The sequence below is a fragment of the Pseudomyrmex gracilis genome, unplaced genomic scaffold (assembly GCF_002006095.1).
Source record: "Pseudomyrmex gracilis isolate BER0280 unplaced genomic scaffold, ASM200609v1 scaffold_222, whole genome shotgun sequence".
NCBI lineage: Eukaryota > Metazoa > Arthropoda > Insecta > Hymenoptera > Formicidae > Pseudomyrmex > Pseudomyrmex gracilis.
In genome coordinates this window covers 33,376-58,604 of record NW_018020806.1, presented here as the reverse complement: position 1 = coordinate 58,604, position 25,229 = coordinate 33,376, and the positions used below count along the sequence as shown (strand labels likewise).

Below are 25,229 nucleotides of genomic sequence, written 5' to 3'. Positions count from 1 at the left end.
AAATCGAGCGTCACGAAACTAGAAACTCGAAACGCTGCATATTAATTTGTTTGTATCACAACGCGCGCGAGCGAAAACTTAACGAAACGCAAAATTGCGAAAAGAGTAAAGTTGCGGCGAACGCGGGAGGAAAAGATCCGAGCGAAAGATGCAGCCGGTCTATTTATAAACTGCGACGAGCTTCCATATGCCCGTGTCTTCGTCGTCGCGAATAAGAATGAGCGTATCATGACGGATCATGAGAGTTCACGCTCCTCGAGTCTTTCCAGTCGAGTATCGAGAGCCAAGTTTGCACCGGTGACATATGTTACAGTATATCTCAGGCGTTACATCAAAACAATTTCCGGACAAATTTTATAAGCGTATTACGCCAGGTCGAACGTTGCCAAAAATGTAATTTTGGCATTTAAAATGTATTACATACATGACGCATGTTTTTCCTCTCTCTCTCTCTCTCTCTCTCTGCGGCAATGTAATGTCAGTTCCGAAATGTTCGCGCGCAAGTAGCGCACAAACTGTTTGTTTAAAATAAATAAATTGCAATTCTTTTGTTCTCGACACAATAGTTTTGATGACGCAATTTTAATTACTTTACGGAAAATCAACATTTTCGTAGATTAAATTTTATTTGAAATTACACACAAAAGATTTTAAAAGTTACGAAATATATTTACAGTCAAAATGCGTATATATATATGTATGTATATGTATATATATGTGTATATATATATATATATATATATATATATATATATATATATATATATATATATATATATATATACACATTATTCCGCACAACGTCCTGCGATTGGCTCATATACCGTGAATATATTTTGTAACTTTTAAAATCTTTTGTGTATAATTTCAAATAAATTTAATCTATATATACATATATATATATATATATACGCATTTTTCCGCACAACATCCTGCGATTGGCTCGTACGACCGTAAATATATTTCGTAGTTAATTAACTTCTCGAGCTTCGATAATATTTAATTGTCAGATTTAAAAAGTTTTATCCCGTCTTTGAAAGTTTTATTTAAAACGAAAATCTTGCGCGCGCGCACAACAACACAGAGAGAATTTATCATAAAAGTTCACATACAAAGTTTGTGTATCGCGAAAGGCTTATCGGTAAAAGATGACGCGCTTTGTTCGCGTAGAACGCAAAATGTCGCGTTAAGCGCGGCGAGAGAGAGCCAAGCCAGCCAGCCCGTTGTCGATTGGCCAACGTAGTAGTCGCATTGCAGATTACGCGATCGAAGCCTCGCATCGCATCGAAGGACGCGCTTCCGAGGCCCGGGCTTCTTATCTCTCGTCATTAAGTCCCCGGTGCTCTCTCGCATGAATACTGCATAAAGGTGCGTCCAGAGCGTGCGCCGTTCCGTCGCGACGCCGCCGCCGCCGCCGCAGCTCGCTTATCGCGCTGCGTTTCATGTGCAAGCGCGCATTCGGCCTCGCGCGCGATCGTTTCGAGCAATTGCGCATTACGCAATCCGACATCCGTTGCGAAACTGTCGTTGTGTTGCGAGGAAAAACGAGATGGTGGTAACCTCTCCTCCCTCGCGAGGAAGCTTTTATAAGTGAAACGGAGTCGCTTATATATACGCGATGTTCTCAGCGGTCCGAGGAGCTACTTCCTCTCCCGTTTGTTCTCCGCCTTCCATTCCACCTTAACACGCGTTCCCATCCTCCCTAGCGGATAGTTTAAATCCCTTGATGCGGGTCGCAACCGTAGAGGTTCGATAGCGCTAGACTTCCTTTTTTTTGTTCCCCCCCTCCCCCCCCGCTCCGATCCTCTTCACGGGAATCACCGCGCCCGCCCGTTCGGCGTTGAATATCGCGGCTCTCATTCTACTCGGCTACTCAATGGAAAGAAAAAAAAAGCAATCGCTCGTTTTCACGAAATTGGGAACTTGTCCGTTCCCGTTTGAAACAAGAGAACACTCTCTCGTCACAAGAGAACAATCGTTTCGAAAATTAACGATTACTTGTGTGATTTTTCGCAACGACGACGCGTGAATCTCTCCTTGATACGCGAAAGTATATAGTTTGAAAAAAGTGTGTGCGAGCAAAAATAATATAATATCTCGGAGTCGGAGATAAATAATTTCTTACTTGACTTTCTCATTCGTGAAAAAAAAAAAAAAACAAAACCTTCGATTTCGAATTTCAGAAACTTTCAAACAAAACCATAAAGGAAGTGTGTGTGTGTGTGTGCGGAGCTTCCTTTTTACGCGGCTCTTTGTACGTGACTATCGCGCGCGATTTCCCGATCGTTTTCGCCGCCGGCGTTAATCCTCAATCGGGCGGCGAAAGCCGCGGCGCGCGCGAGACACGAGAAGAGATCGAAGGAATCTCTCTACGTATCTCTCTCTCTCTCTCTTCCCCTCCTTCTCCGCGTTCTCGAATTCTCTTTAATCTCTCGCTCACTACACCGCCGCGGACATCGCATCGCCGTGCCACCGCGGAATGCAATTATCGTGCGCGACGGTAATATCGAGTTGCTTTTACGAGTTGTATGCACGCGAGCGCGCAACAGCAGCAGCGGTCGCTCGCTCGCTCGCGCGACTCGTCGCGCTGCTGCTCGCTCGTGGTGAAAACGCAGTAAATTATCGGTAATGACATGCATAATGGCGCGCGATTATTGGCCGATGCTCGGTAGTCGGGTGGACATGAAGAGTCCGGTTTAAGAACGAACGCTCACACTCTTTGGTCGCACGTGATGATCAGACCGCACAAGACCCGTGGATATTCGATATTATTCAAGTGTCTCGCAAAATAATAGGCGAAAGTCTCTCTCTCTCTCTCTCTCTCTCTCGGCTGCACCGCAAAGCTTGAAGTCGACATGCGCGATATGAAAATCGTGTGTGGTTTGCGATCGGTGGAAATCGAGTGGAAAATGAAAGATCTGATTCGAAATTTAATTCTCGCATACTCGTTTTTTTTTTTTTTTCGAACAAACAGACGTTCTCTCCGAACAGAACGTGGCTGTCGTCGACCAAATCGATAATTTTAACATCGAGCGATGTCATTTTCATTTAAAATGGAAATTTTCATTCGCGAGACTGTGCGAATGAAAACTTGTGTGATGTGATTCATTGTCTTCAATAGCCACAATTTGTGCTAGACCGTGTTGAAATAATTTCTACGCGCGAGGTCGATTTCATCGGGAAAGACGATGTGTATTTTTGTCGATGTTATTTCGCCCGCGAGGTTCTCGTCGTTTGATATTTATGTATATTTGCTGAGTGAAATTGTCGATGCACAAACCAACGTCGACGAAAATATCGCGGTCATGACCGTGCTTGATCGAACCGGCGAGTCGATGTATTGTGAGCGTTGCGAAAATTCGATATCCGAAGTGTCTCTCCGAACAAATAGTCAACAAAAGAGATAGGTCTCTTTGTTGCAAAATGAATAAAAATAAAAAAAAAAAACAGAAACGCTAGTTGTGTTTAGCAGACGATAATGTTTAACGCGAACGACTGATCTTAGAATCCGCTCTTGTTATTTTTTTATACGTACGCAACATACAAAGAGAGAGATTGATTGATTGATTGATTGATTGATGATTTAGGTATTTAAACGCTCTGGGATGTGGGATTCCTTCAAGCGTACATGTTTATAACAAAATTACAAAACGAAACAAAGAAAGAAATATAGAAAAACTAAGAAAATCAAGTGAGTAAAGAGTAACAGAAAAATTAAAAATAAAAATAAATAAATATAAATAAACCGTTAAATAGTCACATAGAATAACTAACAGTTTAGATTATCCCGAGTCGAAATTTAGCGTCTACATTGAACCTCAATTCCTTTTTTTTTTTTATGTAGGAGTAAGAGAGAAAGTAGATCCTACTTTGACGCTGCTATACGTCCGAAATTTCTTTTTTTTCTGCTAAAGTTTTAAGGTAGGGTTCAATTATCAGATCAGGCTGCGCATTGCAGGCTCTGATAGGCTCAAAATAGTCTCCGATAGGCTCAAAGTAGGAGAAAAAAAGTAGATGCTACTTTGACGCTGCTGTACGTCCGAAATTTCTTTTTTTCCTGCTAAAGTTTTAAAGTAGGGTTCAATTATCAGATCAGGCTGCGCATTGCAGGCTCTGATAGGCTCAAAATAGGCTCCGATAGGCTCAAAGTAGAAGTAAGAAAAAAAAGTAGATGCTACTTTGACGCTGCTATATACGTCCGAAATTTTCTTTTTTCAAAAATTGAGGTTCAATGTAGACGTTAAATTTCGACTCGGGATGTTGCAGTAAATTTTCAAAACCTTTGTCTTTAAAGGCGATAAAACGCTCATTGCGGATGTCCACTGGGATACTATTCCAGATGTTCACAGCAACACATCTGTAACCCCGTCTATATAATTCTGTACGACACAACGGCAAAGAGAGAGAGAGAGAAAGAGAGAGAGAAAAAATTAGCGTTTAAAATATAAGTAAGCGACACGACAAAGTAACGTATAAATCGGCAAAAGCACAAAAAATTGCTACGTTGAAATGTGAAACGAGTACCTGCACTTCTTTGTAAAAACCACAGGCAACGAGACTCTCCATATGGGCACGTATAATTTGTCACAGAAAATTGATTTTTACGACCGTGTTCTCTGTGTGTGTGTGTGTGTTGTTCGGGTTTGGAAACAACTTCGCGTTCGGAAAACATGACTATTGATATTAAAAACGTACGGTTACGCGTGCAAGATTATGCGTGAAATAAAATAGACGTCGTAGTATTGCGTTAAAATTACAGCAATTCCGACTTTATGGCAAATCGCTGAAGCAACGGTTTTTCTAAGAGCTCCATTCCCGCCATTTGCTCGTTTCGGTCGTTCGCATCAAAACATTCGCCGCTTATTCGTTCGCTATTCGTATGTGCGCCTGCGCGCACATGTGTGTGTGTGCGCGCGTACGTAACTGCCTAGAATAAGAATCACGATGCACGTTATATAGCCGTATACTTCTAATTTCTCACCTTTCAATTAATTTGATACACCTTATGAAACTGATGCGAGCAAAACGCGAAAGTAGAATCTGGCGGAAATGTAAAGTATTATCTAATTAATTTAATTGGCGATCGCTGAGTGAAAAAAAATTAGATTTGCGAATCTGCAAAATATTTCGTAATGTCATATGGAGCGGAAATAATGTTACGTATTAATCTGCGGAAATAATTGCGTCACCGAACGCATATTGTATGTATATTTTTAATTGCATGTGCAGACACACACACGCACACACATGGATGTTTTAATTACGACGCGATATTATCAAGATTGTCTCTAATCAAGATGTCATCCGATCCTGACTGTAAACAAAATAATTATAAACTATACATATTACAATATGCAATTTACATATGAATTTTATGCGAATAACGAGTTGAGAATAAGAGATTTCGATATTTTTTTCTTGATGAAAAACAAGGTGATTCGCGAAACGGCATCGCGCGTTGCATTCACAGTCGTCGGAAACGACGACCTTGCCTGTGACTCAAGAGTTCGCAGGCATTTACTTCCCCTTCGTATGCACGAATATGCTGGAAGTAGACGAGAAAGCCGGTCACGCCGCGCTGGCCATGGAGTACGAACACTCTCTAATGAGCCTCGCTCGGTCGTTCGCTCGTTTTTCGCCGCCTTCCCCCCGCGCGATTCGATTCGTTACCGTAGTTCCCACCTGTGCGACACGTGCGTGCGTCGACGCTTGTATGTACGCACACGTTTCCGCGAACAAAACTTGCACAAATTCGCATCGCGAACTGCCGCAACAGGCGTTCGCTTGCCTGTAAAATCTAACAATTCGCACTTCCGAAGAGAAGTAGCGGCGTTCGTATCCCGTTCGCGCGGAAATCAAACGTAAAACTCGATTTCGATAAAAAAAAAAAAAAAAAAAAATTGTCAGCAAGATAGAGAGCTGTAGAAGCTGCGATGAGAATTTGTGCAATTTAGATTGCTCGTATACAAAAGAGAAAAAAAATTTCGAAAGTACTTTTACACACAGCGATGTGTATTATATCTAATTTGAATGAATTGAATTTCATCGACGCGTGAAAAGATGTGACACGTCAAATTTTATCGATGTAACACGTCAAATTTTATCGACGTGACTAAGATATATAACACGTTGTTGACATTTGCGTTATTATTGTGAAATAAACGAAATTGACGTCGGTAATTGTTAATCGACAGCTTGGATCAATTTTTCTCTGTTTAAATTGTGCGCGGCGGCGTTTAATTCCGGATGATCATGGTGAGAGCACACAATCTCTCCTCTCGCTGTCGTGCGAATGCAATACGAGAAAATAACGAGAAACTCGCAATTATAAATCTGATCGATCGATCGATCGATCGACGAAAAAGCGCGTCCTTGTGAAATCGTCATTTATTATTCAGCGCTTGTGATATATACGCGAATCGACAAATGCGCGCGGCAAAAAGTTTCTCCGCGCGCGGAAACGCGACAAAAGCACGCGTTCGCGCGTTCTCTCGCGACCACTGTCGCTTGATCAACGTTGCGTTTCCACGATCTTTCCTTTCCAGCTCACGCCGAGATCGGAAATTGAGATAATCACTTGAATCGTTGCCAGATAACAAGCAGTACCGCTTGTTATCTGGCACGCACACGCGCGCGCGCGCGCGCGGTCCATGTTCGGACTTTTTATAATTGCGTTTCTTGTATTTTTATCTTGATATTCAATTAATACTTTTGCAAGTTTTTAAACGAACGATATCGGAATTAAGAAAAAAAATTGATTGTTTCCGCGAAGCTTATAGAAAAACGGTCTTTTAAAAAAACAAACGGTCTCGCACTTATATTCACGTTATAATTCACGCATTCATATCCGTGTAGCTTATATTGCGTGCAACTTATCTAGATATATCTATTCATTGTTGTATCTACTTATATCGGACGGAAGCAAAACGCGCGTGATACGCGTTTCGCGAAACAAACACTTCGGAACATTTACGCAAGAAAAAAAATGCTCTTGTATGCGGAAAAGATATATGTGTGTAGATATATATCTACATATACATATATATATCTACATATAGATATATATCTACATATACATATATATATACATATGTGTGTAGATATATATATATATATATATATATATATATATATATGTCTACACACATATATATCTTTTCCGCATATAAGAGCATTTTTTCTTTCCTTTTATATATATATAAATATATAAATCTTTTGTTTGCAGTCTCTTTAGAGAAATAAAGGGAAAGTGCGCGGGACACGCGCCGTGAGAAAGAAATCGATCGGGAAAAAATATTGTGCGTGCGCGCGTTCGTTCGCTCGTGTCGCCTGAGAAATTCTCATTCATTGTGCCTTCTCGTGACCTTGACTATCACTTCCTCTCGACATTTTTTTTTTTTTTTTTGTTTCCCCATTCCTGACGAATGCGGATGGACGGAGTCTGCGCGCGAACGCGACCACGTGTTTCTTGGAACATTGAGAAATTCGATCGCTAGGATCGAGCGCGCAGTTTTAACCTTCGCTGCAGTCGTCGTACGGTTTTATCGGATATGTTTCTTATTTTCTCGCGCGCGAACCGACTATTTCAAGTTTTTTGATTGTTCACAATGTTTCGCATGCAAATTACAAAAACTGAAATTCTTATTGAAGGCCGTTGCGCAAGAAAATCTCTCTCTCTTTTTGTATAATTTATTTATTTATTTATTTATTTGTGCAGAGGGGTCACACACTTAAACGTGTAATGTAGATATCGATCCTTCAATTTTTAAAATCGATTTTGATCGATAACATACACGTGTACATTATCTCAAGCTTCTGCCCGGAAAAAATTCGGCACGTATAGATAAAAGTGAGGTAAAAGTGTACGAAACGAAAAAAATCAATTGATTCTCTCTTTAAGTACAGTTTTTTTTTTTTTTTCTGTCTTACGTGCTGCTTATCGTGAAATAGTATCTGAATCACGAACGCGTATCACATTCCTCGCGATTTTAACACGTTATGGAATTTATATCATTTTTACACACATATATGTTGCAAACTTGCATCCTCATGAAATTCAATTTTACATAATCACATGTGATTTCCATTAGTTACGAACACACACACACACTCGTCCGCTTGAATAAAAGTTAGACGGACATGTGTGGCAACAGGAAGATTCACATACACTGAATCCGTTAAAGAAACACTTGACGAAATTTAAAACTTTCTTTCCTTTTATCGCTGCAACTAGTGTTATTTTTGAAACTAAGAATGAAGAGGCCACTAAGAGCCATCTAAATAGGCCAATACGAGCCATTCCCAGGATGTTGTGCAGGAATAAGCGTGCATGTGTTAGTGTTATTTTTGTTTTTTCAAGTCCGAACGGTGTAAGGTTGCTATTTGTGTGTGCGTGCGTGTGTGTGTGTGTGCGTGTATCGATTCTTCGGTTAAAGCCGAAGGATATACAAAATAAAAAAAATGCTAAAACGTCGTGCCGTTATGTCTCGTGTGCTAATCCGCGGAATGCATTTGCATGCGAGTGCAGTTAACCTTTAGCAGCGGGTATAGTCGGCATGTATAGGTTTCCGCCTGAAAAACTTTGAGCCTAGAAAGTTCCCTCGCACGTCCGGTTTCCTCGCCGTATATCATTTTTTTTTTTTTTAATCGCCAGGTTTTCGCCAGCAGTTCGCGAAATCCATGCATATTAATGTTTTTTCGCGAATTTCTATCGCGTCTAAATATCTAAGTAAAAATGTGCCGAGAGAGCTTGTGTGCGATTAAATTTCCGCAAAAAGATGTTATATAAGCTTACGTACGTAATAAAATTAAATGAAAATACTTTCGTGAATTAACCCGAGTCGAAATTTAGCGTCTACATTGAACCTCAATTCTTCTTTTTTATGTAGGAGTAAGAGAGAAAGTAGATTCTACTTTGACGCTGCTGTACGTCCGAAATTTCCTTTTTTCCTGCTAAAGTTTTAAAGTAGGGTTCAATTCTCAGATCAGGCTGCGCATTGCAGGCTCCGATAGGCTCAAAGTAGGAGTAAGAAAAAAAGTAGATGCTACTTTGACGCTGCTATACGTCCGAAATTTCCGGGTAACCCGAGTCGAAATTTAGCGTCTACATTGAACCTCAATTTTTGAAAAAAGAAAATTTCGGACGTACAGCAGCGTCAAAGTAGCATCTACTTTTTTTCTTACTTCTACTTTGAGCCTATCGGAGCCTATTTTGAGCCTATCAGAGCCTGCAATGCGCAGTCTGATCTGAGAATTAAACCCCACTTTAAAACTTTAGCAGGAAAAAAGGAAATTTCGAACGTGTATAGCAGCGTCAAAGTAGGATCTACTTTCTCTCTTACTTCTACATAAAAATAGAAAAATTGAGGTTCAATGTAGACGCTAAATTTCGACTCTGCTTTTAGAAAAATTGCGGATTTGAAGGATGAAAATTATATTCTTTTTTTATACTTCGCGTTCTCGTACATTTTTCATTATTTTTTTTTTTTTTTATATTTTGAACGCGCGTAGAAATACGCGCGAAAGGTTCACGCTTCGATATGGCGTTAAATATCGAAAGTTCAAACGGACATTTTTCCGGTTCTCTTGTGTCACACATGCGGTGTCACACTCCCATGTTTAACGCTTTTCATCTTTCGGCCGCATTTATAATTAGACGGGCTGTGGGCTCTGTGGGCGATGGGTAGTGACGGTGATTGCGAACACACGAGGTAGACCTTTGCGAAGAGCTTTCGAGTTTACAGAGTCGAGTGCGCTTGCTAATTGGTTCGCTGCTCTTAATTGCACCGTAGCTTCCTGGAACGATACTTGACAGATGGAGTGCTCGTTCGTTTCTCTGTTCTCTCTCTCTCTCTCTCTCTCTTTCTCTCTATGAAACGAACCCCAACGGTGCTTGTGAATCATATGAAAATCGATAACTCGCTGATTTTCAACGAAATTTAATCTTATTTAGCTTAGAGATAACAAAAATGGATAATTTGAAATTTATTCTTGTGTGCTCTTTCCTTTGATATAATATATACTCGCGTTTAATTAGTTTTAGATTGGCATTGTCGTTGTCTTGAGAACCGTCAATAGTAAGTTTGCGGAAAGGCAGAGAGAATCTGACATAGCGGAGAGAACGCGTGATTTCTTTTTTTTTTTATTTTTGTTTTTTATTTAGGGTTTACTTCCAATGAATGAGTGCTGAAATCGCTCCAATTCTTTAAATTCCTTCGTTTTAACATTCCGTTCCACACTAATGTGTGGAATCGGCTTTCTTTTTATATTCAATTTCTCCATTCGTTGAACCGATCGTTCTTATGGCAAGCGGTCTTCCCCCCGTGTGTGGGTGAAAAGACGCGAAACGCGTTTCGCATTATGCATGCGACGCTTAAGGAGGTATTAATCACTCGGTGCTACATAGTAATTGCCGCGCGTGCTTTCTCTCCGTGACCGTAAACACAATAGCGCGTAGTGCGTAGAAAACACGCAAGGCCGATGCTTTCCAGACAATGGGAATTATTCAAATGAATCGGTGTGGGTGACCACAGCAGCATCGTCCGGTTTTATTAATCGACTCTACTTACTGACTCGTCGTTTATATTTACATTTGAAACTTTTTTTACTCGTTAATTTAATTAAAGGAGAGAGCGAAGACTTGTGAAACTGGCACATATTGTTCGTGCATTTCGATTTTCATATAATAAAAAATATTTTATTAAAGAGAAGTTATGTTTGTAAACATTATTTTTCTTCAAATTCTGCAAAAATAATTGCGTGTTTTATACATATATTTAATAATTTTATAGAATGAGCGATTGAAAATATTTTCACGTTGATCGAAACGTTTGTTAAAAATTTTTTAAAATCTTGGAATTATAAAAGAATTGTACCCCCGAACATCTGGTGTTAGCTTGTTATTGTTTCCTTAGTTCTTTTTATTAAAATATTCAACGAGCTGTAAAGATGTAATTAAAAATATTTTGGTTTTATTATTAAATAGCTAAATATAATTATTAATAATTAAATCCTATTAAAGCTCGATAAGTTACTAAACTAAGAAATATATTTACGGTCATCCGAGCCGATCGCAGGATGTTGTGCGGAAAACTGCGTGTATATATATATATATGTATATACATATATATATTTGTTTGCGTGTAAATTTTTACGCGCGAGTTTTTTGAATTGAATATCAAAAAATTCTTAAATTCATATTGGATGCTGGATTTGCATCGCATATACGCAGTTTTCCGCACAACATCCCGCGATCGGCTCGGATGACCGTAAAATATATTTCATAATTATTAATATCCGTCTTTTTGAACGTATTTTTGTATACAATTAGAAAGAAAAATATACAATTATATCATTAATTGAACTGAATATTATCGTTGTTTTTTAAATAATTACGACTGATATATATTTTTGATGAGAGAGATTGCAGAATGTTTATATTTGATCTTGTAAACAATGGGTGATGAATTGGTCGAGCGCCGTCGCGGCGCCATCAAATGCGAAACTCTCGAGCGTTCTCGTTTTCTCGTATATCTGGGCGCCTCGAATATAAAAGAAGTTTGGGTGTCACACGATTACTTGCAAACGCAAAAACTCGACGCGCCTCATTACAGACGGTCCGTTCAGCGCACGCGCGCGCGCGCGCTCGTGGCCATGATCAATTACGCGCTCGTAACTTCATTGCAATTTGCGTGAACGCTAAATGAAAGTCCGCGACTTCGTCTCGCGCATTAACGACAATTTATTCGACGATAAAACATAGAGAACCTTCAGCCGAGGCGAAGCCGTTTTGACTGCGACCGACTTTAAGTTTAACTACTACTTTTATTTCTTTCCGAAAGAAACAGCGCATCACGTCGCAATCATGTGTATGGATTACCTGGTAGTAAATTATATGGACAATTTAAATAGATGTTGCGCGCGGAGAGAGAGAAAAATTCTACCCTCTCGCGGGTCAACGAACTTCCGCATCCATTTCGAAAGGTGTTCCGCTAGATGTGTTCAAATTGTGTCCAATGTGTGTTGCGCATTTCGCGCACACGGGGAGAAAAACTCGCGAGACACGTTCTGTGTAAAAAAAAAAAAAAAAAACGACTATGTGAAAGGTTTTCGACAAGTGAAAACGAGCGTAACGCGACACTAAGTGGACACGTGACGAAATTCGGACGGATGTTTCCGGTCCGGCGGTTTTGCGCGAAATCCAAATTTTTCGAATTGAACGACGCTTGGTTTTTTTTTTTTTTTTGTTTTTCTTCGTTTTGTCCGTCAACCGCGACAATTTCGCAGATTCGCTCTTCTGTGTTTACTCGGCGGACTCGAACTTTCGTACACGCTCGTCGTTGCTTTTTTGGCGACGAGCCCAACCGAGCCAGCCACTGCCAAGGAATTTTCCCGGCCAAGATTCTTCTCGGATATTATTCTTGACTTTTTAGCCCGCGAAATTCTCATCTTGCTTTCCTTTCTGTCTTGGGAGAGACTCTCTGTCTCTCTCTCTCTCTCTCATATTTTTCCGCGTCTTTATTTTCATCCGAGCGTTCCCGTTTTCATCGCGGCCGACAATTCTTTCTTCGAGCCCGGGACGCGAAATCCGAGACGAGCCGGAAAAATGCGCGCGAGAGCGTTGGAATTTAAATGAGTGCGTTACGGCTTTTCGACAACGCGGATCGAGTATTGATGTAATCCGGTGTGGGTTTTTTTTTTTTTTAACCTCATCTACTTGACTCAAAAGACGTTTTTTCTCTCGTCACGAATATAATACATCGGATGTTCTTTATTTTCTTCATGAAGAACGTGCAAGTAACAAAATTGCGCGCGGACAAGTGAAAAGTCCCAATATCTCTCCTCGCGCGTTATTTTTAAACATCCGTCATCAAGTGCGAGAATCCTTGAGACGAAAGCTGATACACGTATCGATATTACGTCTCACGACAACATTTCACGAGTCTGTTCAATTAACTCCGTAATGGACCGTAGCTCTTTCTTCGGTATTCGCGCTCGCTCAATTAACTCGTGTTTGTTCTAAATCCAATAACGACCTACTTGTGGTATTCGTGATACTAGACAGAGAGAAGAAAGAGAGAGAGAGAGAGAGAGAGACATATATTGTATACGGAATGATGAAAGTCGAGAAGCGTTGACGCGGAGAAGCGCGATTTGATATCGAGCTCGCGCGCTTGATATAATTTCCACAACTCTCCCTCTACGGGAACATCCGTATAATAATGTACCGCGAGAAGCTGCGATGATTGCGCGTTCATTAAAGGAGCCGCGTGCCGGCTTTCAAGGCTAATAAAGAATAAGTTAATGGCCCATATGCCCATTTTCGACATTGAGAGAGATGCCGCGTGAGTAGCACGATCGGCGTCTTCTCTCGTGTCTTTCGCCAACCAGATGCCGCGGTTTCATTAATAAGTTTCTCTTTCGCGAGGGAAATATCGCCTTGGCGCGTTCTCTCTTTCTCTCTCTCTCTCTCTCGCGCGCGCGCTACGTGAAACGGAGTGACAACGGGCCTTCCTTTCGCGATCGGGGATATGAAGAATCGCATCTGTTGTCGCCTTTGAGCAATTGAATGATTCGTCAACATTACAGACACGACGTTAATAATCGTCGCGCGCGAATATCTTAAAGACGAGAGTTTTATCGAGTTAAAAAAACTTTCTTTTTTTGTTTTTATATCAGGTCTACCGGAAAGTTCTGTTCGTTTTTGGAATAAAACAAGATACAAATTTTTCTTACCGTCAATAAACTTTATTAAATAATATAATTGTTATTATTATTAATGATTTCTTGCCAGCGTGAGGGCAATTTGTATATCGCATTTTTGAAAACTTAAGAAAAATTTGTATTTTGTTTTATTCTAAAAACGGACAGAACTTTCCGGTAGATCTAATATAAATATTTGAGACAAAAAAAAATTCATTAACAACCCGAGTCGAAATTTAGCGTCTACATTGAACCTCAATTTTTGAAAAAAGGAAATTTCGGACGTAATAGCAGCGTCAAAGTAGCACCTACTTTTTTTCTTACTCCTACTTTGAGCCTATCAGAACCTATTTTGAGCCTATCAGAGCCTGCGATGCGCAGTCTGATCTGAGAATTGAACCCTACTTTAAAACTTTAGCAGAAAAAAAGGAAATTTCGGACGTATAGCAGCGTCAAAGTAGGATCTACTTTCTCTCTTACTCCTACATAAAAAAAGAGGAATTGAGGTTCAATGTAGACGCTAAATTTCGACTCGGGAAGATTCCTGATTACCGGAAAATATCAAAACAAGAGCATTTTAATTTGGTTCTTGTTTTTTTATTTAGAGTTTAATTTTATATTGTGATATATTTTTAAAAAGCGCGATTTTTTTTTTGGTTACAACCAGATTTGATTTTACATCTATATTTGAAGTCAAAAAATAATACTTCTTATTTGTTCTTGCGTATTTACATTGCGTATATTTGTTCCTCACAAAATTGTGAGGATTTCTAACAATTTCAATTCAGTGGGAGATTTGCGACAGAACGAGAAAAAAAAAAACACACCTCGCTCTCGAGGAACGGCTCTCGTTGTCCTCGCTCTTGTGTGACCTCGGAAAAGATCACATGACGACGCGCTCAAAGAAACGGAACGATTACGTGTGCACCTGTCGGTATGATCTAACTATGAATATAGTCGCAATACGCGCGGCGACGCGCGCGATCGCACATGTCGCAATATGTCATCAACCTCTTCCATGCTCGCTTTTGTTTTTCCAGGTTACCCACAAAGTGACGAGTCAGGTGATGGTGCTCAAGATGAATCAGCTGGCGGCGAACAGGCCGAACATGCTCAAGGAAGTTCAGCTCATGAACAAGCTCAGCCATCCAAACATACTCAGGTGAGTCCCGAATCCGGTTCACTTTTTTGCCGGTGAAACTCTTTCGCTCGTTGATCGAAGAAAATCGATCGGCCGTACGTGCCGAATTTGACGACGACGACGACGACGACGACGATGATGAGAAACCTCTACCTTGCTCCGGTTGTTTGTGCTCCGTTTTTTTTTAATCTCTTTCTTTTTTATATCTCGCGTTGAAGACGCGATCAATTCTCTTTCGCGCGCAATCGAATTATTCCGAGGCAATTCGGGAGCGGAGAGAAAGAAAACGTCGCGCGCGCGACGTTTCTCTCTTTTCCGTTTTCCGCTCAAATCACACGCGAGAAAATTGTCACAACACAACTTGTGTGACTTGGCGATAAAAAATTACTTTAATTATATTAATTAAATTAGAGATGTGCGAAACGATACCTACGTAATCGATATGCATTGTTAAATTTGTCGCAAATTTGTTGCAAACGCATCACGATTTTTTTGTTAATCTTTCGTTTGTAATATTGTACAACATCTTTCGCAACGGAAATTTCGGAAAGGAAATTCTCACAGTATCTTTCCGCGACACTTGACGATTTATCGCGCGCGGTTTGAGTTTACAATTCTCTTTACCGCTTGTTTGCGGTGTCGTGAATCAATTCGAGAAATTCTAGAATCTGTTTTCGGTCTTGGCAAAATTCTCGGCGCGGCTCTGTTGGAACAATTGTACGTGTGTGTGTGTATTGTGTTGTGTTGTAAGAAGATCCACGTGGCGACTGTCAAGGTGCTCGTTACGATTCGATTTTAATTGCTTATATTTTCTCGCCATTGACACGCGCGCTCGTAGTGACGGAACGGTGTTTTATCGTGCGTTTTTTTTTTTTTTTTTTTTATCAATGATCGTTCAATTTCGATTATATATCGTTGAAATTTCTCTCGCTCGGTTGATCGTTGAAACGAGCGAATAGAAGATTATGAGAGAAGAAGAAAAAAAAAACAAACGGTATTGCGCTTTAACCGCGCTTGTTACACGAATTACGACATAATATTGTACATCGCCTAGCTAGCGGTAACGGCGGTTTAGCCGCGTTGCGAAAATTCTTTAGCTGCATAGAAGAGGAGAGCAGAAGCTCACGAAGTGAGCCCGGGATGTGTGCATAACGCACGCACGGCCGCGCGCAACACCTTCATATATAGAAGCGCACAAGTAAATGCGCGAGTAAAATATTATCGGATTGGTCACGTTACAATCATTGTTTGTTCACGTTTTTTTTTTTTTCCTCGGAATCGTGGGTTTTCCGTGCAAACGCGATTTCTCGACGATTATGACATAACATATATATATACAACAACGCGCCGATGCTAAAGCGCGACGACAAGCGCGCGCGCGCATTCGACGAGACGACGACAACGCATTCCGACGATATAAACGGCTTGGCCCAGATTCGGGGATACGATGTTTACCCGCCGCGGACCTAGCGGATCTTATTTCTGGCGTTTCCCTCGCGGCCTCCGCGAAAATCGCGAAGTCCTCTCTCGCGAGGATTCTCCGCTTTTCCGCGCGCCCCCCCCCCCGGACTGACTCATCCGTAAAAATAGTTGTCCGTCTTTATATTCGCGGCATATTTGCCGCCGTGTGTCATTACGTTCATTGCGCTGTCGTAACTATAGAAAATTGCGCGCGAAATAGAAAGTACATATCTACGTGTGATTGCATTATCGGTGTATTAAACGCGGATTATTGCGGCTTCGAATTCGTTTTTGCATTAGAACACAAATATCGTTTAAAAATATTTATGACAGAGTATTTATTTTTGTAAATTTGTTTTCTACCATTCTCCGAGTATAAAAATAGACTGTAAAAAATTTATAGTAAATTGTAACAAAATATCGCGAATTATTCACTGACGCAACATATATGACGGCGTTCGAAAGTGTGTGTGTACAATATATTTTCGAAGAGCCAGGCGCGGAAAGTATATCTCCGCGCGATGGTCTAACCAATTATTCAACGATGTCGTAGAGTATCGTCAGCGGATCCTACTCATAATTCTCGGAACGGCACCGCCACATTAGACAATCGATGCGTCACCGCTCCGTTGCGAGAGAGCAGCGCGCGCTCTTGAATGAAAACAACCGCGCGGACATATGAGGTGTCCAAAAATATCCCCCGCCCGTTTCTTCGAAACGTCGGATAATTCTTACGTTCGAACGTGATAGATTCACACACACCGATGTGTAGTATACGCGCGAACGCCCTTTTGCATAATATTTGGCTTGTCGAAGAATGAATTCGTTCTAAAATCGCGCGAACGAGAGAGAGAATCCGGCATTCTCCGGTAGTAGATATTGATGCTATATGGTCAGACGGCAGCTAAGACCATCGGCTCCTTCTTCTGGCGTTGGACTTTGCGCGCTTATATCGCTTTTAAGTAAGCACTTGCGTTCCACTGATTTGAATCGAGATAATTGATATTAAAGTGAGACCGTACCATTTAATGGACAATTAATTATGTTGATGCGTAATCAAAATCGGATTAAAATTTTAAAGTGAAGATAAAATGATCGAATGTTGCTGGTGTGAGAAATAACGACGCGTGAAATAATTTATGAAGATGGTAACAGGAGAGACGGATCTCCATTTCAGACAAGTTACGATTTAATACGATTATTTTTTTTATTTATTTATTTATTTTTTTTTTTTTTGATAAATCGCGCGCTATTTATATTTCGCTCGCATTATCCTTCTGTTTGGCGATGTGCACTTTCGCTCGCATATTATCATATTGGCTTTCACTCTTGTGACCGTGTACGCAAATTTTTCAAACATCTCGTTACTTTTCAGACATCTCGTTATATGCGCGTTATGTTTTATTTTCAGCGTGACGCGATATATAATTACCGCTTTGGTTTGCTGTACGCAATTGGCAAACTCGTAAGGAAAAAGCGACAATTTCTCTTCTTATCTGATCGGTTAAAAACGAATCTGGAGCATCACGTGTACGCATCGCGTCTGAGTTTACATCCAGGAAAAATTCCTCTCCCGCCAGTAATTTCTCTTTCGCTCGCGTTGTTTGTCGCGTATTTTTTTTTTCTTTTCTTTTTTTTTTTTTTCTGTCACTTGTGGGAGAAAACGCGTCGGACGTGAAACGCGTCGCCTCGAAATCGGGACGACGACGACGCGGCGCGTGAGTCTTCTTCTCTCAAGCCGATGATGCCTTCGCGCGTTGGCGAATCTTGTTCGTTTTGGATTTTATTCGATATAACGGATTAAGTGCACTCGTCGATTAAGCTCTTTCTCCGCGGGAGAAATGCAAACAAAGTAATTTTCACGCGATGCGCGCGATCACGTTATCCTCAATGTTAATTTTGTTTTGTTTGACGCGCGTAAAGTCTATATTTGCGCGTAGATAAATAAACGATGAAAATTGACACGCGCTTATCGCGCGTTGAAGATTGTATAAGTTAGGACCTGTTAGTAAGGTCTTCTTCAGACAACGTATATCGATATCTGTATCGTTGTGCGATCTACATTGTTTGAATATATCCCATATTGTTTTGATCTCGAAGCGAGCTCTTCTTCCGATAAGCGAGGCCGTGATGATTCTTCGCAACATAAAAACAAGTCGGTGTTTAAATTTTTCAAAACTTAATCTAGAGCACAATACAGCTATAAAGATAACGTGCGGTGAGATATCGCAATGAAAAATATAATGCACATGTCAGAGATACGCAGACTTTTCAAACAGACGTCGTTATATGACTTTATTGTTCACTCGACGAATGATTGGACAAAAAAAAAAAAAAAAAAAAAAAAAAAAAAAAAAAAAAAAAAAAAAAAAAAAAAAAAAAAAAAAAAAAAAAAAAAAGACGAAGTTTAAAATAAAAACAATATTTTTTCCAATATTTTTGTTTTAATAAAAGTAGTTTCATTCCTCTTTTAACTTGAGATTACAATTTGCTTACGATATGCCACGATGTGGAATATTAAAAATAATGGTTTTTTAATTTACAAGTAATTGTTGTTTAAATCTTTTTAAATGACAATAAAAAAATTTCACACACGTGTACGTTTATGTTTTTTCTTTGGAGTTTCACTTTTGTTCTTTTTTTTTAAATATTTATTGTTCGTTGTTGGATGTTTGTTTTTTACAATCGTTTTTATAAAAAAAAAGTCGCTTGATGTTGAAAAATAAAAACACGCGACATTGTCACAAGTGTGACAACTGTGTTCTATTTTCTCTGTTTCTCGCACTATCTAATCTCGACTGGAATGGATCGTTAAATTGATAAACGCAAATTCCAAGTTCGCTCATGTTTGCGTGAATGAGACGCGACAAACTTCGCCTTGTAACCATTTTGAAGAATATTGTCTCAGCAGTGTGTTAAAATCTTTTTAGCAGTCCGAACTCGCAACTCGATTTTATCTCTCTTTTTCTTTCAAACCTTATTATGCAAATTGTGTGATGTAAAGTGTCCGTTGAATAAGAAGTTAATTTCAACCTACGATTCTCGTCTTCTCTTTTGTAACCTGTATAAGACAATTTACATTTTAAATTCTACTGTAACAATATTTGTACATTACTCTCTGGTAAAGAAACGTTATATCTTTTTTTTTTTTTGCTAGAAAACTTGTAGTTTTGGACTTCGGAAAGAAACATATTGAACATTTGCGAGCGACTTTTTTTAAAATAAATAAGTTGGTTTCTTAACACTTAGATTTATCAGACCGGTCATTTTGACTGGTCGTGCAATTTCAATTCAAAATTCCTATTGCGTGTAACCAGGGTTGGCAAAAGTCCGGTTTTTTTGGAAAAAGTCCATGCCAGTGGTAAAAACCGGTATTTTCTGGAAAAAACCGGCAACAATTAATGTTTTCTAAACCGAAGTAAATATTTAATATTAATATTAATATTTAATATTTAATATTTTAGAATGTTTTCTAAAATCATTTTTTTTTTTTTGAGAAAGCTAGAAATATAAATGTCAGAACGTCGTGGAAAGCATTATGTAAAAACGATGATTTTCCTGCAGAATTTATTAATTTTGTTATGCGTCTACATAACTGTCCAGCGAGTTCGGCGTCAATAGAAAGATTATTTTCGAATTTAAGTTTCATACAAAATAAAGTACGCAATAGATTAGGAGTTGAAATATCAAACAAACTAGTTTTCTGTTATAGAATGTTAAATACAAATGTTGAGTATAATTGCGAACAAGATATAGATTGGTAAAAAGTTTTATAACTACATGTATTAATACTATAATATTAATATAATATAATATAAATATTAATAATATAAATTTTATAACTACATAATAAATACATGTATTAATCATTTGTATAATTTTTGCCAGTTTATGCCAGTTTAGGAATAAAGTCCAGGACGGTTAAAACCGGAATTTACCGTGGTTTTTTCCACCCCCTGGTTTTTTCTTGCCAACCCTGCGTGTAACATTTGCTTTCCGAAATGATGTTATGACTTTTGTAGCTACAAGTAGAGAATACATCTTACGAACTTAATGTTACTTTATATATATTCGTAACAAATATATTTTTTGTATTTTTTAACAGGTATATTTAAATAGCTAGGTATATCTAGTGTTAAAACTATATATCTCTCGTGTACATTCGCGCTTATTTCCTCTTTCAAAGCACATCTTCCAGTATATATTAAAATATCATTTTATCCTAAGAACAACTTTTTCGCGGAGGAGTACATATTGAGTCCCGATTGAGAAAGCACATCTGTTCGAAGATCGATCTCTTTTGCTTCCCAGATTCATGGGAGTGTGCGTGCACGAGGGCCAGCTGCACGCATTAACGGAGTACATTAACGGCGGCAGTCTGGAGCAGTTGATCATGTCACGGCACACACCGTTACCGCATCTCGTTCGGATGAACCTCGCCAGGGACGTGGCGCGCGGCATGGCCTACCTGCACAGTCGCGGCCTCTTCCATCGCGACCTCACGTCCAAGAACGTGCTGATCAAAAAGGACGAGATCAATAACGAGATGACCGCGGTTGTGGGCGATTTCGGATTGGCCGCGAAAATACCGGATCCCAGCACGGGTTATCGGTTGAGCACGGTTGGTAGTCCCTACTGGATGTCACCCGAGTGTCTGAAGGGCCAATGGTACGATCACAGATCCGACGTTTTCTCGTTCGGCATCGTCGTGTGCGAGCTGATCGGCCGGGTGCCCGCGGATCCGGACGTTCTGCCACGCTCGGATAACTTTGGCCTCGATTACCTGGCCGTGGCGGAGATCTGCGCGGCCGCTGATCCACCGCCTGCCTTCCTGCAGCTTGCCTTCAACTGCTGCACAGTGAGTATGACGATCTCTAACTGTAAAAAGCCACACGCAATTGCGGATCCGGCGCGAATCACGTCGCTTAGATTAGTATATAACTGCTGTGCAGCGGAAAATCAGAGTATTCTGTGTGATATTGTACATACGCACGCAAGCGCAAAGTCCGAAGCACAGATGTTTATCACGCGTCAGTTTTGTTAAGAATTCCATGACTCAGTAATTGAAATTATCTTTGAGATCACACACGGGTGTGTGTATTCGCGTGCGTGATTTTATCATCGTTTAGATAAACATCTAAACAGCGCGCAACGAATAAAAAAAAGAACGATTGTTTGTTTCGCAGTACGAACCCAAGTCAAGACCAACGTTTCCGGAAATCACGACCAGCCTGGACACCATGATAGCAGCCTGCGAAGAAGAGCTTAAGACCAACATCGGCAAACGGCAGTCGACCGTCGACTCGGCGCTGATGTCCAGCATGGACGAAATCGCGCGGGAAGGACGCACTCTAAAGCGACGTACTGCGAAACTCAGGAGCCAGTCGGCGGACGCGAGAGGCTGCGACAACGCGACCCCCTCGGACAAGGCGAGGTGCCATTCGGCCAGACGGGTGGCCGAACTCGCGAGCCGACGGGACCCGCATTACAGACCGATGACGGCGAATCCGTTCCACGCGCTTGGCGGTGTCAAGAAGATCCTCGGCGACTTGTTCTCCAGCTGTCTTGAACTACCATCGCTGGAAGACGTGCGACCCAGCGTCACCGATGGCGCGTGCGGCAAGTTCAAACCGGCGCAAAACGACAGCATCGCGAAAATTCTGGACAGAAAGAAACCGAGTTCCGAGCCGAGTAGTCCAACCGCGAGGAAAAAATGGGAGAGAAAGGTAATTGCGAAAAAATCTGATGCAATTTGTTGAAATAAAACTGTTTCAATAGCATGAAACTATTTCCGTTCTTTTAGGTTGCTACTAAAGTAGGCGCCGCGAGCTTGTTCGCCCATCCGCTCTTTCGAGATGGTTGGGAGCCGCGTAGGCGCGGCAGCTGCGAATCCGGATTTTGGAGCTGCGTCGGCGAGGATCTGAGTCCGGAGCCGCCGAACAGACGACACACATCGACCCTCAGCAGCTCGGCGGCGAGCAGTTTATTTCTGCTGGACGATCATCGAACCAGCTCGATCTACACGGACTCTTCCGAGGACATCGCCAGTCTAGGTGGTGGCGACTCGTGCTGGGAAGACCGACTGAACGGAATCGGCTCGTCGAGCAAAACTATCTCGAAAATTGTCGAGTACTTCGAGAGAAAGCAGGCGGGTAGACACGGCGATCACGGTGACGCCGGTCCTAGCCGTCTGTCTCTGCTGCGAGCAAGTCTAGAGGGGCCCGTGCCGATTAGCAGTATCTCCGCCGCGCAACGGCTGGTTGTGTGCGAGGGTGCCGTGCGCAGCAAACTCGCGTTATTCGATAAGAAGTGATATTACGCGTGATCGTACGCGCGAGTTGTCTAGCAATTACTCACTGTTTCTCTTCAACGCGACATCCAAAGAGCCTGTGCGTTGAAACGCGATACCGATCTTGGAAAGAATTCGACAGAAACTCGTTACACGCGGCGATAACACATAACGAGAATCCTGGGACATGTTAAAATTATGGTAAACAGCGCGTTTTTACCGTATTGAGCGAATTGTTAAGCGAGTGAAGAACACAAATGAACAGTTAACAATAAGTTAAAGATAATAGTAATCGATCTTATATATATATATATATTGCGCATTGAAACATTAGAGACAAAAGAGAGGAAAGAGAGATAATAATTGCCGAACGCGCGTTAGAGGTCTATCGTATAATGTGAATTAATAGGCAGGGGATAATTTCAAAATGCACGCGCGCGGCGTGCTGACGAACACTTCTCTAAAAAAAGAAAAAAAAAACCTAGCAACCTGACTGTGATGTTTTTGATAATCTACATACAATACATACATTATCGAGCTGTACGACTGAAATTTGGTGGAGCCATCAGCACACAGGATTTTTTGTACGCAAACACGAATTTCGCGTTTTCATGTATACTTGGGGCTACAACAATGCGCCGTTCTAAAAGCAAAAAAAAAAAAGAGAGGACGAAGCAATAGAGTATTTGATTTGAGAATTGCGTTCGAGATTGGCGTTCGGCGTAGCGCTAATCGATCCGCTCGCGATCGATACACCTTTTGCAGTGCCTCGCAGTTCCTAGTAGCCATCTCCGTCCTTATGCACACGAACCGTGGATATTATCCACAAAGAATAGCTATTCAGGTCGATAAACGAGAGAATAAGGGCGACTGACTTTTTTTGTTTTTTTGTTTTTATTTAAGTTAATCAGACGGATTGTCACAGAGTTGTCAAAGTTGTTTCTCTTATCTCCTCGTTTTTATAATCTTTGAGTTAAATACGTTTAATTTGGTCAAACACTACGGCCGGGTATTTATTATTATTCACAGTGCGAGATCTTGTATTTAGGATCGTCTTATGATCTTGAGAGATGCTCTATAATTTGTTTCACAAGAGCTACAGAGCATCTCAAAGTGAAAACTTAGGACGATCTTAAAGATCTTTCTATGAGTGAGCCGACCTACGTATGTTTTTGTCATATTTTTGATCATAATTTTTTTCTTTTTTTTTTTGGCAATAGCCTTTTTTTAAATTATACTTTTGGTAATAGCGCAGATTAGGGGAGCCACCTCCGATTTCAATAATTTTTACATATGTTGTCAAGGTCATTGTCCCGAGTAATAATCTGAAGGTTTTAGGCGGGGGTCGTTGTTTTTTTAAAAAGTTATGAAGGAAAGAAGTCTACTGAACAATTATGCAATTTCTCGCGACACCCTATGTATGAATATGTGTTCCGCGTTTGTTACGTGTGTTTGTCAGTGTTATGTGTGCACATGTTAGCGTTTGTTTATACGCAAAGAATGTCATTTCGAGGATTACTTGGCAGAATTCGTATTTAAAAAAACATTTGATTTTGATGAACGATTGGACGTTTTTTTTTTAAATAATGTCTGTTACATATCCGATAAACGAAAATATAAATAATTAAATAAAACAAACATAAGATTTTGTGATCCCACGTACATTTCGTTCGCGTCTGAAGAGCGTAGGCAGGGGGGGCGCAGCCCCCCTTGCACCCCTCTAAAACCTAACCTAATCTAACCTCCTCCTCTAAAGGGGCTTTGCCCCTCCCCGTGCTCCCCCCTCGAAAATCAAGTACAAAGCTTCAAAGCTCAATTCAAGCTTCTTGTGAAAAGTGGGTACTTGATTTTCGAGGGGGGAGCAGGGGGAGAAGCAAAGCCCCTTTTGAAGGTTAGGTTTTAGAGGGGGGTACAGGGGGGCTGCGCCCCCCCCCTGCCTACGCTCTTCAGACGCGAACGAAATGTACGTGGGACCGAAAAAGAAGAATTTATTCATAAAACTTCTTCCTTTTGTAACTTTTTAAAAAACAACGACCTCCGCCTAAAACCTTCACACTATTACTCGGGACAATGACCTTGGGCAACATATGTAAAAATTATTGAAATCGGAAGTGGCTCCCCTAATCTGCACTATTACCATACTTTTTAATCTTGCTTTTTTTTTTGTACACATAAATACGGGCATTGACTTGTTCCTGCAGCTCTTGATTTATTTTATGATATATTTTTTGTATTCGATAAATTTCTCCAAATCTGTACTAATAAACCTGGTTTTTAGTTAGTGTCAAATAATATGTAACTATATAAAAATCTCTCTCTCTTTAGAAACAGGCATAAAAACATCCATATTTCTTAAAAAATTGTATACAGATTACATTTTTATAGATTACATTATTTATTGTAGATTGCAGTTGTATCATGATTTAGTGTAGGTGGAAAAGAGACAAAATTATGAAATTATTACATCGTGTCAAATAGAAAAAAAAAAAAAAAAAAAAAAAAAAAAAAAATATCGATTTGAACGACATACGGTGTATGAGAAAAAAAAAAATAATCTTCTTTCTCTCCGTGATGTCGTTATCTAATACACGCTGCAGTAAAAGGTCAGAAGAAGACCCTTAAGTTCCACATTTTTAC

General features: G+C 40.4%; 1 protein-coding gene across 1 annotated transcript in view; it reads left to right on the top strand.

Moving 5' to 3' along the window:
* The window catches only part of LOC109858756 (tyrosine-protein kinase PR2), a 35,583-nt gene extending 11,746 nt beyond the window's left edge, over nucleotides 1-23,837 (top strand). Inside the window, exons 3-6 of the mRNA XM_020436322.1 lie at nucleotides 14,742-14,863; nucleotides 20,615-21,161; nucleotides 21,490-22,029; nucleotides 22,107-23,837. Coding sequence (XP_020291911.1) covers nucleotides 14,742-14,863; nucleotides 20,615-21,161; nucleotides 21,490-22,029; nucleotides 22,107-22,616 — 1,719 coding nt within the window. The 3' untranslated portion in view covers nucleotides 22,617-23,837. The remainder of the gene's footprint in view (nucleotides 1-14,741; nucleotides 14,864-20,614; nucleotides 21,162-21,489; nucleotides 22,030-22,106) is intronic.
* Nucleotides 23,838-25,229: the final 1,392 nt, after the last annotated feature.